The sequence below is a fragment of the Crocodylus siamensis genome, chromosome 5, assembly GCF_052110815.1.
Source record: "Crocodylus siamensis isolate JL-2025a chromosome 5, ASM5211081v1, whole genome shotgun sequence".
NCBI classification, from domain to species: Eukaryota; Metazoa; Chordata; order Crocodylia; family Crocodylidae; genus Crocodylus; species Crocodylus siamensis.
Window position 1 is genome coordinate 194868976 of NC_143399.1, and position 13307 is coordinate 194882282.

General features: G+C 47.7%; 1 protein-coding gene across 9 annotated transcripts in view; it reads left to right on the forward strand.

Annotated features, from left to right (window-relative positions):
* The window catches only part of KMT2C (lysine methyltransferase 2C), a 301422-nt gene that overhangs the window by 214758 nt on the left and 73357 nt on the right, over positions 1 to 13307 (forward strand). For 8 of the 9 annotated variants that reach the window (XM_090047709.1, XM_090047708.1, XM_090047706.1 and 5 more), the window contains 2 exons: positions 3266 to 3394; positions 4802 to 4921. In XM_090047709.1, the coding sequence (XP_089903835.1) occupies positions 3266 to 3394; positions 4802 to 4921 (249 nt within the window). The remainder of the gene's footprint in view (positions 1 to 3265; positions 3395 to 4801; positions 4922 to 13307) is intronic. The other variant, XM_090047707.1, reaches the window with a different exon arrangement.

Sequence of the window (13307 nt, forward strand, 5' to 3'; positions counted from 1 at the left end):
CCCAGGCTGTGGTGCATGTGACCGGTCCCTCCACCCCTGGACATGCAGCAGGACGAGGGCAGTGTAGCAGCGGCAGCTCCTTCCAGCTGCTGCTGCTAGTATTGTCACTGGTGATAGACCTGGCCTTGCTGCCCAGGCACCCTGGCCCATACACCCCATACCCATCACCAAGATTGCCAGGCAAGCAGGGACCCCACAGGCAGGGCGTGCTCAGCCAGGTGGATGGGATAGGGCCTCAGGCAGGTGGGGAGCAGCTTCCAGAAGCAGAACAGACAGGATCTGGAGGTGGGGACAGCGCAGGACAGAAAAGCTAAGTAGATGAACACAAGCTCAAGCTTGTCCTTGCTTGGCTGATTCCTCTACCCCTGCTGCCCAGTCCCTCTGCAAGGAGGTCAGCACTGTAATATATACATTTATTTTTGAAATTGGGTGCCAGTGTATTCACTTTAAGCTATGGAGGGGTGCACTGAGTCCAAAAAAAATTGAGAATTATCACGGTGCATAGATATTGCCTGCTCCTTCAGCTGGCCACTGGGACTCTTGAACAGTCGTGCTCTTCCCAAGTGCATACACACTCTGGAAGTTCCCCTTTGGCAGCTGCTGTTGAATGCTAGTACTTCTGGTGACAGAAGTAGTCCCTTGTCTGACCTCCTATATTATCATAGGCCCTTACATGTCACCTTGTTAACGTTTTATGGAGCAACAACTTGTATAAAGCACCAGGAGGCATCTCATTTTAATGTACAGCCATAAGGAGATGCAGAATCAACCATTTCCCTTCATAGGTTGTTCCAGTGGTTAATCACTCTCAGGCTATGAACAGACCTCACATTTGCGCTGGAAGAAACCATTTTGTACAGGAACAAAATGCAGTCATTCAGATGTCTGTGTGTTGTCCCAGGACAAACCTTAAGAAGGTTCATGGGATGAGCAGTGCTGGAAGTGTCTCAGGATATCACAGCAGTGCATCTGAACATTTGTCCCAGGATTGCTTTATTGAACCAGTGGCAGAAAAGTGATAGTGCATTCAGCCACTCGCTAAACCTTGATTTGAGGGTGATTCTTGTACTTACCAGTCCTGGGACTTTTCTGTTTTGGGACAAACACAGGCACAGCTTGTTTTGGAGACAAACGCAACATCTGTTCCTAACCTCGGTGTTACAGTCTATGCCTGTTTCCCACTTGAGGTTATCTGGCTTGTCCCTGTGGTGTCTTTTTTCCAATAGATAAAGAACCCTTTAATACCCTGTATTTTCTACTTGTAAAGGTACTTATGCACCGTAATCAAGCCTCCACTCAATCCTTTTTTTGATAATATAACAAGATAGAAAGATATAAAATATAATAGCCACAGCATGTGTGTGAAGCAGGAAGATCTACCTTTGTTTTGCTTTCAGGTCTTACCGTTTCATCTTCATTCGTTCATTAAACAACTGAGATGCCTTTAAAAATCTTAGTAGGCTTGCTTTTGAAAAACATAGGCTTGCTTTTGAAACTTAGGCATGTTACAACCATGTCTTTTGTTAATATTTGTAGAACTGCACTTCAAAAAGAAACTAGAGAAAAGGTAGGGTAGTTTAGCAACTCCATGTGCTGTTGCATATAGAGTCTTTCTGGGACCCAAGCAAATTTGGCACAGAAGTGTTGTAGAAATGACTGTTTAAATCAGGGGTGGGTAAAATACAAACCATGGGCTGGATCCAGCCAATGGAGGAAGTTTGACTGGCCTGTGAGAAGGTTGCTTGGTCCTACCTGGCCCAGGCGCTGCCCAGTCATGCCACATCCTGCTGCTTCGTAGGCACGCAGTAGGGCTGGGGCAGCTCCGCGGCTGGACTCCCTTTCTCAGCACCCCAGGCAGCAGCAGCTCCTTCCAGTTGCCACTGCCACTGGCCCCGGCCCTGCGGTACCAGCGAGGACCCGCGCATGCAGCCCCAACCCGGCATGCCCCGCTTCTGCTCCGGACTTGCCTGTCCAAGCTCAGCAGTGGCAGCAATGGAGCCCAGGCAGAAACTGTTGCTCAACGTGGGGGGAAAGCAATCCCTGCCCCTCACTGCTTCCGGGCAGTTCTTGATGCAGCCACCCAGGGCCCGCACCACACCAGGCTGCCCTGCATCATCACTGCCTGGGTTGCCCTGTGGCTACTCTGCACTGTCACCGCTGCTGCGCTGGGCAGCCCAGGGTTGGTGGTGACAGTGGCAGGACAGCCCGGCATGGCGTGGTGTGGGCTCCGGGTGGCTACACCAAGAACTGTCCAGCAGCAGCAAGGAGGAGGGGCCACTTTTCCCCCATGCCAAGGAATAGTTTCTGCCCGGCTGCTGCTGCTGAGCCTGAATAGGTGAGTCCGGGGCAGGCGTGGGGCATGCTGAATTTGCACAGAAATGGGGGGGGGGGGGGGGGGGGACATATGCCCCACTATGCCTCTCCCGGGTGGGGGGGTGAAATGGCAGCGAGCTGTCTGCCTCACCCCCTGGGCGAACTGCCCACAGCTCTGTCCCGCTCTCTGCCCTGGCCCTGGGTCTCATTCAATGCCCTGGCTGGGCAGCAGCCCCTGCCCCACTCCCTCCCTCAGTGTGGGGGCCTCTATCTGGCCCCATACCCCTTCCTTTTCACAGACTTGCCTGCAGAGCGCTGCTCTCCAAGCTGCCTGGCTGCATTCCTGGCCACATGCATGTGTGCAGCTGCCCACATGTATGTAGCATATTGTATTTACCATTGACAATATTTGCTCCACTGGCCAAAAAAAGCCAAGAGCCGATTAATATTAATTTTCCTTTTATTGGTGCTGATCTGATACAGCATGATATATGGTTGTACCTCTAATTTTTTTATCCTCCTCCTCTTCTAACAAAAATAAAAAATTAAAATTAAAAGAAAAAAAAAACCTTACCAAAACAAAACAGTGTACCCATAACTTTTCTTTACGGGAAAAGGCCATATGTGATGCATGTTAATCATGTTGCCTACACATTTCTTGGTAGGCACTGAAGTGCTAGAGTGATGAAGCAACATAGGAATCTAAATTGAACAGAGTTATGTGGAATCTTGTATTCAGGTAGATGGACTGCAGATCATCATCAGGCTTTTGGGAGGTACATGTGCTAGTCTTTTGTGTATATTGACAGAGTGGGTTTTTTAAAGAAACAATGACAATTAGGCATGAAATATCCTTTTAGTGCTTTTGAAACTCATAAATGTGTAGAATGTGTGCAGGAATTTTTATCCTTCTCTTTTCTGGTTCAGTTTATACTTCTTGTCTTTTCTCCAGAAGGTGATCTTATGGACTGCGATGGAAAATCAGATTCCAGCCCAGAACGGGAAACTGTGGATGATGATGCAAAGGTGACAGAAGGAGCTGATGGAATCAAGAAGAGAAAGAGAAAGCCATACAGACCTGGTAGGGGACACAGTGTAGATGACTGCCACTTGTTTGTTATATTTACGGTTTTTCTACAACAGAAATATTCCATTGGTTTAGGATAGGAGCATTAAAGTCTACTTCAGAAACACTTTTTCAGCTATTGTTCTTTCCTTACTGTACAGTTATACCATGTTTTTTCTATTTTGGTTAAACGTACCTTGCAGTCTTGTTATCAAGTTGTGCTTTCCTGGGTGGCAGTAAAGCACCCAACCTGCCTTTATAGTGCTGTTAAGTACCAGTGTATAATTCAGATCAGCTACATACTATTTACTTACTTAATTTGATAAAATTATTCATGTTGTTTATCTAGTTAGATATACTTGTAGCATGTATATGCAAACGTATATACAAATATATACTGCTTTATTGGTGTATACGGCTCAGTGAAGTAAATGTATGAATTGTTTTCTGTTTTTCAAGAATACTTGGGCAAGTATCTTAGATGCTTTCTCAAATATATGATCTGGTTAAATTTGAAACTACCTGGAGTTGATTCAGAATTTTTAGTCAGTTTGATTGTTAGATTGACCATTTCCTTTCATTTTTGATAGAGTTAGTAATTGCAAGTGCTCATTAGGGAATTCAGTAAAGCATTGTCATAATGGTTAAAACAATTTCTGAGATAAAAGCATGTATAACTCCTAATAAAGGTGTCCAGTTGTGCATGGGGATTCTGAATTTTCCCTATTGAATAATAATGGGAGATTTCTCTGGATACTTTGGGATTCTTTAGGAAGTTTTATTTGTTTTGGTTCCTCTTGGTTTTAGCTCCTACTCCTGTGGCTATGTCATATTTCCAAAACCCTGACATGTTTTGCTAACTACAGACATATTCATTGATATAAGAAGTCCTTAGTTGTTAGATGCCTTGGTAAAATTATACATGGTAGTCATTGAAAGTTCTGAAGTTTTTGAAACTCAGTTGGTTATCTTAGGCCTTATTTGAATCAGAAAGGTTCAGAGTTGTACCTTTTTAACTATCCTAGCATAGTTAAAGGGACATACCGCTTGTAGTGTGGACAGTTATACAGATACAAATATACTTATATGGGTATAGCTTCTGTGTAACTATATGGAAAGGGAAGTAACTTATATTTGGTGGAAACCACCCTTATACCCAAATGATTTTGCCTGTGCTAGAGCACTGTACTGCTCTACCCATATCCAGAGCCCAAGCCAACAAACTATGTTGGTATAGAAAGAGCTTTGGTCTTTTAGAAAATGTACCTCTATTTTGAAGAAGTCCTTGTATTTGTAAAACTAAAAAGTGTCTTAATTTCTTATGGCTTTTTCTTTTTAGAAAAATAAATAAATCTGTTGGTTTCTAATCTTATGTGGAATGGTAATCTGTACCTGCCTGCTGAATTTTTGCTTTCTTATTAGGGATCGGTGGATTCATGGTGCGTCAGAGGAGTCGTACTGGACAGGGAAAAACCAAGAGATCTCTCTCCAGGAAAGATTCTTCTGGCTCTGTTTCTGAGCAGTTGCCTACCAGAGAGGACGGTATGTATTTGTATTTGTAAGTTACTGTCAGTGTCTCATATAGTAGAATTCACGACTTCCATTTTTACCTATTTCTGTGAGAAGAGTTGCTGCAAAATATGGTTACACTATTAATGTTAGTAGTCATCTCATCATAGTGTGTATGTGTGTGTGTGTGTGTGTGTGTGTGTGTGTGTGTGTGTAGAGTAAACTATTCGTATATTAACAGGAGTGTCCACAGTTCACAAAGAGGGATTGGAAACTCCGTGAAACAAGAGAGGGTTCCAGGCTGTTGAGACACAGCCAGTGCCGTAGCATGGGGCACGGGGGCAAGCAGGGCCACTGTCCTGGACACCAAAGCAAAGGGGTGCCAACAGGTGCTGCCCAGCTGGGGTATGACACATGACAGAGCCATGAGTTGTTTTTGGGGGCATGGGGACAGGGGAAGGGTGGCTCCTGACACTCTGTGCACTCTGAAACAAGCATGGGAGGGTGCCACCCAGATTTGTGCACAAGGCAAGGGCGGGCTGCTGCTGCAGACTTTGTCCTGGGCACCAAACTTCATTGCTACAGCAATGGACACAGCAAAGAGAAGCAGTGTGGATCAGTAGATTAAGCATTGAACTGGAAGTCGGAAGATCTGGTTGTAGACCCAGGCCTGCCATTTACCTACTATGTGTCTTAGAAGAAAATAATTCACTTCTCCGTGCATTTTGTATCTCTCCTCCTTGTCTGTCTCGTCTGTTTAGCTTTTATGCTTTTTGGAACAGGAACTTCCTATTACCTTATGTTTGAATAAAGCTCAGCACAATGGAGAGGTTGATCTCTGTTCAAGCCTCTAGGTACTATTGTGATACCTACAAAGCAATGAAAAAAGTTAGACATCTTCTTTACATTTATAGGGGTTTTAGGAGGTCAAAACATATTTTCATTGGAAGTGCAGACTAGATTAAATTACAACAAGGTGGCTATATAACTGGTTACACCATCATACTCGATGGGTAGTCATCAGTGATTCAGTATCTAGGTGGGAGCAGGTATAAGACCCAATTCCCCCTGGGCCTGCCCTGGATTCTACATTGTTTAATATCTTCATTGATTTGGATGATGGGATTAAGTGCACGCTTAACAAATTTGTGGCAGACACCAAATTGGGTAGAGTAACAGATACTCCAGAGGGTAGGGTTCAGATCCAGAATGACCTGGATAGATTGGAGAAATGGTCCGCAATCGATGAGATGAGATTCAGCAAGGACAGGTTCAAAGTTCTCCACTTGGGATGGAATAATTGCATGCCCAAATAGAGGCTGGGGAATGACTGGCTAGGCTGTAGTTCTGCAGAGAAGGATTTGGGGGATACAGTAACCAGAAGCTGAATATGAGCCAAGAGTATGCTTTTATTGTAAAAATAAATAAATAAATAAATAAAAAATAAATAAAAAAAAACAACAGCAGCATACTGGGTTGTATTAACAATGTGTCACTTGCAAAACAAGAGAAGTAATTCTTCTGTTTCCACTGGTGAGGACATTGGTGAGCTGTATTCAGTTTTAGGCCTCACACTTCAAGAAGGATATGGGCAGTTTGGAAAGGGTCAAGTACAGAGCAACAAAAATGATTTGGGGTCTAGGAGGCAAGACTTAATGAGGAAAAGATGAAGGAACTAGAGTTATTTAGCCTGAAGAAGAAAAGACTGAGGTGAGATTTGGTAATTGTCTTCAAATACTTGAGGGAAGATGATAGAGAGGTGCAATGCCCTTTTCTCTGTGGCTGTAGGGAATAAAAGTAAGAACCAGGGCTTCAAGCTGCAAGAGGGGAAATTTAGGCTCAAGGTTAGGAGAAACCTTCTGGAGATGCTGCAAGAGGCACGTGCGGAAATGAAAAAATGTTTTCTGCTCTGCAAATTTGCAGTGTGGGGCCATAATTAGATCATATCCAGAGGTCAAAAAAAACTGTGGGGGGGGGAAGCGGGACAGGGCACGGTCCAGGACTGTGCCCTGAGGCAATCAGAGTCTCAGTCCTCCACAGAAAGGCTCTGGTAGCCAGCCAGAGCGTCTCTATGGCTGGTCCTCGCCCCAGTGCTGAAGCACGCTGCCTGCCTGTGCAGACCAGGCAGCACAGGGAGGTGGAACTGGGCTCCTGCTGGCGAGTAGCGGGTGGGGGAGCTGGAGGAGGGGGTGAGAGGACCATGGGAACACCCTTACTGGGCCTGCCCACCCCCTAGCCCCCCAGATTGCTTCCCTGTCCATCCCCATCGTCCGCCCACTCCCCCAGACCCCCCCAATGACTGCTCCACCCAGCCTCATCCCTCACCTGCCACCCAAGCCCCCCTGACGGCTGTTCTACCTAGCCCCAGCATCCTGGCAATTAAAAAAAAAAAAAAAAAAAGACGTGTTCCCACTGGGTAGTAGCGGCTGCCTTCAAGGTCACTGGGGCTTTGTGGCAGAGTCCCCCTGCGCAGCACAGGGTTCAGGTGACAGCTGCAGCAGCCCCAGCTGCCTGACAGCGCATGGAGCCGTGCAGCACCCTGCCAAGCCCAGCCATACTCTCATGGTGGGCCAGTGGCAACGTGGGTACCAGGTGCCCGGGGTCTGCTGCCTCCCCCAGGGGTGGGGCAGTGATCAGGGAGCCCTGCTGCCCCCCCCCCCACTGCCCTCTGCTGTGCAGGGAGGCCTTGCCATGAGGCCCCACAGCCCCTGCTACTGCCGTTGAGTGTCAGGCTTTTTTTTTAAAGTTCTGGAGGCTGGGGGCGGGGGGGGGGGCAGCCATCAAGGGGCTGGCAGGTGATGGGGCCAGGTAGGGCAGTAATCCAGGGGGCTGGGGGAGCAAGCTGGTGTAGAGCATGTGGGCCCTACAAGGGGGGCTTATAGCCCCTGCAGAGGCCTTGTGGCCCCTGTGGGGGGTCTGTAGCCCTGTGGGGGGCAGTCCATGAGCTCTGCAGGGGGGTTGCACCCTGTGGGGAGTGTGGGACCCACCCCTCCTGAACAGCCCCCCCACACAGTCCCTCCAAAATCCACCCACACCTACCCACAGCTCCCACATCCCTCCATAGCCACCCATATCCCCCAAGCCCCCTTCCTATCCCCCTCCTGCAAACCTCACATCCCCCCAGCACACACTCTTCATGCCTAGCTGCCAGACAGGATGAGACCTGCTGGCAGGAGCTGGTTGCAGGGACAGCTATCCCCACATCCTGGTTAGTGAAGGGGTCACAGGGAGCTCTAACTGCTCAGTGGTAAGGAAACTAAAGGCAAACAGCAAAACATAGGTATTTAGAATTCATTTTATTATAACGATAGAGACACTGGTAGGCTTCCAAACTGCTTTAACACTATATATATCAATAAAACATTGCCCAACTAATTGCTATCTCTCACTCTCTCTCTATAGTGGTCTTTTGTTTTAATTATGGAAGAACATGGATTTCGGGTATTTTACAGAGTAACTTTGGGGGGTTTTTATCAGGGATTTTTCAGTTTTCAAATAGGAAACACCAGAATTCCTTCTAGGGACACCAGTGGCAGAACCCAGGCAGAGGAGCCTGCTCAGAGCTGGCACCTTGGACCCAGCTGAAGGTGGCTGACTTCCTGGCCAGTTGGGGCAGGAGGACATGCTTTGACAGTTCAAAGTAGGCCACCACACTGGGAATATCTTCTGGGCGATAGCTGCCTAGATGGCAGGGCAAGGGGCACACATGGCAGTAGTGCCACACAAAGGCCAACTCTGCAGCCGCTGGCAGCTGGCACAGAGGGGTAGATGCCTCTACTGGTTGTGCAGTCCCCCATCCGGGTCTGGCAGGTGTACAGCAGGTCACAGCCAGGCAGCAGCCCCCACTGCCAGACTGCTGCAGTGGGTAGAGGGTGCAGAGAACTCTCAGGGCTGCTTCAGCAGTCCAGCTTGCACAAGGGGTAGTGTCCCTAGGTACCAACTGGCTGAGCCCCAGAAGCAAGTAGCTCTGAGCTACTTGGCAGGGCGGCTTTTTGTACTAATGGGGCCAGGACAGGGCAGCTTTTTATACTGTTGGGGATGGCACAGGTACTAGCCCCAGGCTCTAGCTCCCCCCTGGCTGCAGATCCAAGAGGAACCAGGCAGGGTTATTTTGCCCCATGTGGCACAATTTGCCCCACACCAAAGTGCATGTCTGGGCATGTGCTCTGAGGCAAAATCCCTGGCTCAAATTTGCACTGTTTCTATTTGAGCTGCCTGTGTGGATGCACCCTAAAAGGATGACCAAGTATTGGGACAGACTACCTAGAGAAACTGTCAAATCTCTATCCTTGGAAGTCTTCTAGAGTAGGTTAGACAAATAGTTGCCTAGGATGGTTTAGTCAGGGAAGACCCTGCCTTGATCAGGGAGCTGGATAGATGGACTTGTGAGATCCTGCCCTTCCAGCGTAACTTTGCTATGATCCTGTGATGGGTCCCCAACTTAGAAATTGTTCTGTTTCTTTGGCTAGGGACAGAAGATGCACATAAAGCAGTTTAAGTGATCAGAGACTGGTTTAACCCTGTAACAGAACAAAAATTCAGTGTACACAAACCAGTTCCAAAATGGCTGAAACTGGTTTAAGATAAACCTGGTTGAATGTAGTATCAGACTTAGGATTTAGGTCACACAAGTTTATGGAACTTCTGAACCAGACCTCTTCCTGGTTTAAGTTAAATCAGAGTCCCCCAGCATCCCAGAATGCTTTGCTGCCCTGGGCTAGGCTGTGCCGTCTGCTCCAGAGGGCAGGGTTGGTCCTACCTCTGTTCCCTAGCTAGAGCAGTGAGGGCTGGCTGACGTGGGGCTGGGAAACCTGGCTGGGGATGCAGCTGGGTCTGCATGGGGGGGGGGGGGGGCAGCCCCTGCCAGATTTTTCCCTGCTGGAGCAGAGCAGGCAGGGGGCTTGGGCAGGTAGGCTCAGGTGGAGAGGAGGGAGGGGGCTTAAACCCCCTCTCCCACCAGCATGGGGCCCCAGCCAGGGTATGCTTGGAAGGGGGCCGGCAGGTGACCAGCAGACTCCACCCCCTGTAGCAGAGCCTGAGGTAAGCAGTTGATAAGGGGAGGGGCATAATTCCCCTCAGCACCCCCAGGCCATAGGGGAGAGGGAAGAGGCTGGGGAACTGAAGCTGGAGGAACTGGGCCCCTGCCACATGTGAGCACAGGGCCAAGTCCTGCAGGACCAGACTGAGAGGTGTTGGCAAAGACCTGGCACAATCATCACATGTATGTGCTGGCAACAGAGCTAAGGGAACAGGAGGGGTCCCAGACTGCTGGGGCTGGTGTGACCAAAGAAAACCAGAGCACTACACTTGCATTATAAAGCAGAAGCTGTACAAGGTGGGAGCCTGGAATGCCAGAGCAGAGACGAAAGACACGGATACGTGAGAGTCCTGCCAAAGGTGCTATAGATGACGAGCATACTAATGTCAAGGCACCCAAGGGCACCGGCCCTTCCCGCCCAGCCCAGGGAGGCCCAGGCATAGGATCCTGTGAGGGCTGGGGAGCGGGTTTAACTCCCCATCCTCCAGTGTGCTAGCTCCGGCCTGGCGCCTGCCCATGCCCCCTCTGCTCCAGCAGGGAGGAGGGAAAAGCCTAGGAGCTTCAGTCCCTTCCCTTTGGCACTGACTGGCAGGCAGGGAGCCATGGTCTAGCACCCCCAGCTTCTAGCTGGAGCCCCCGCATGCATGTCGCTGTATTTCCTGACTCACAAGTGAGTGTCTGTTCACTTGCTTCTCAGTTTAATCTCTGCAGTTTAGACTAACCTGCAAAGACTAAATCGATTCAGCCTTGGGCTTTTTGACGTCTGTACTTAGCCTTTGTGTTACAGTTATGTCTGCTTCGTAAAAACTTTTGTATTTTGGAATTCCTCAGTTTGCTGTGAAGATATTCCTTTGCATTTTTTACTCCTTTTATGCAGAAGTATGTGGCCCTCAATTTTATAACCTGTGGGCAGGTGGCACATCTTTAGTTTGAACATTAATTTTTCAGCATCTTATCAGGATTTAATAATGGGCGCTTAAGCTTCCTAATCAAAGACCTGATTATAGTCTGCAAATTAATGAGGCTCATAAAAAATACATCTGTGGGGAAATTGTATTCATTTAATAATTTCATCTGTCTTTAATAAACATACAGATGTTGAAGCCTCAGACCTCAAAAGTTAAGTATACCGTAAGTATGTAACATGCGCTTTCCAGTTCTGTTCTCTAAATGGCATATTTTAGTTTGAAGGTGGTTTTATGTAGGGAATGTAGAAATATATACATTGTAAATTTTTTAATTTCATCTGTCTTTAATAAACATACAGATGTTGAAGCCTCAGACCTCAAAAGTTAAGTATATCCTAAGTATGTAACATGCACTTTCCAGTTCTGTACTCTAAATGGCATATTTTAGTTTGAAGGTGGTTTTATGTAGGGAATGTAGAAATATATACATTGTAAATTTTTTAATAAGCGTTCACAGTTATAGCCCTTAAATATACTAAAAAAAGCCTCATTCTGTGCAGTGGTACATTAGAGATGTAACACAGCCGTAGAACTGAAATCAGTGGGATTACTTTATGGAGCCCTTGTACTACACTTGCTTGGACTGTGTAGCAGAACCTTTTCTGGATGATTAATTTACAAAGAAAAGTGAGGATATGCAACAAAAGGGAGGGGCAAAGGGGAAGGGGGCAGATGCATGAGCATGACAAGTACATGAGTGTGTCTGTATTCTCCAGCCAAACAGTTGGAGTTAGTTAGTTAGTAGTTAGTTAGTTATTTGCTATCTGGTTGTGTATTAAGGGGAAAAATCCATTTGGGGATACTGGAGCATAGCTTCATGTGTTCTGAGTCAGCATAGCTGGAGTTAAGTCATTGGTACCATTCTGGCTTATACCTGCTGAGAGTCTGGCCTTTCTCCAATGTTGATCTCTGTAGTTTTCCTTGCTGCTCTGTCCTGTTCCATTCCCCTCTGAATGCTAGCAGAAAAACTACTCTCAAGTTATTCAGAGAGCAGGATGTAAGCAAAACCCAGTCTGCCTGGAGTTCTCTGAAAAGAGTACAAGAGACCAACGTGGTGAAGGGAGAGTTGCACAATAATAGAAAAGGAAGGAAACAAACGAGGGGGCCAAAGACCACACCAAAACAGAGAGAGAATATAACGTGGGAAGAATGTAAGCCAGAGGAGGAAGATAAAAATGAAGCAGCAGTGGAAGAAACAGAAGGAGATGAACAAAACTATTTGGGCAGCAATGAACAGGGAAAGAAAACGGGCATCTGATCTACCAAATGTAGAAAAATAGCAGGATAATGACCCATATAGACAGGAAGACAGTTGTGCATGCAATATAGCAGTGCCTCCTATGACACTCTCATAAGTAAGCTTAGGAAATACAGTCCATTCTTAAACTACTATAAGGCAATGCATAGCTGGTTAGATAATCATGCTAAAAAATAAATCATTAATGGCTTAGTATCAGACCAGACTAGTATCAAGTAGTGTTTCCTAAGAGTCTGTATTGAGTCTAATAGTCTAGACTAGGGGTTGACAACCTATGGTCCATGGAGCCCTATGATCTGGTTCAGCGGCATTTGGCAGTGGGCAGGTTTTGGCATCAGCCACTTGCCTGTGCTGCTGTGGGGGCTGGCACTGGCTGCTGGTGCTTTCCTCATGCTGCCATGGAGAAGAATGGCAGCAGCAGCAAATAGGCTCTAGCACCCACCCATCCACCCACCTCTAACCCCACCTGGGGCAGTCTGGCCTGCAGCCTTAAAAGGTTGCCAGCCGCTAATCCAGCCTGTACAGCATATTATATTGTATTTACTTGAATCTAAGACAATCCTGAATTTAAGATGGTTCCCCAATAATTAGGTTTTCTACATGGAAAATTTAAAAATTTGTTATAATTCCCCATATGTAAAATTTAATTATTGGAGGGTCGTCTTTAATTAATCTCCTGACCACTGCAGTGGGGGGGAGGGGAATAGATGGTTTGGGGAGGTTAAGTGGCTTGCCCCATGCTTGTACCTGCACCCCTGTTACCTCTGCCCCTCCCCCACAGCCTTGAGCCCCCTTTCTCCCCCTGCCACTGCTCCCCCTTTCCCTCCTCTCTGTGCACAGGCAGGCTCTGCCCTTGTCCTGGCCTAGGGCAATGAGCATGGCTCCAGCCCAGGTCCACCCCACAGCAGCTGTGCATGGTCCGCACCACTGCTACAGGGCTGGGATGGGGTTGTGCTCAGTGCCCCAGGCTGCAGCATGGGCAACACCTACCAGCATGGAGCGAGGGTAAGAGGCAGGAGGGGAAAGAAGCAGGCTGGGGAGCAGAGACAGTGTGGAAGAGGGGAAATGGAGGGAAGGGGCTGCAGGGTGCAGACGGTGGGGTATAGAGGTGGAGGATGGGGCAGGCGGCAATTACAGCAGTGACCCCAAACCTGG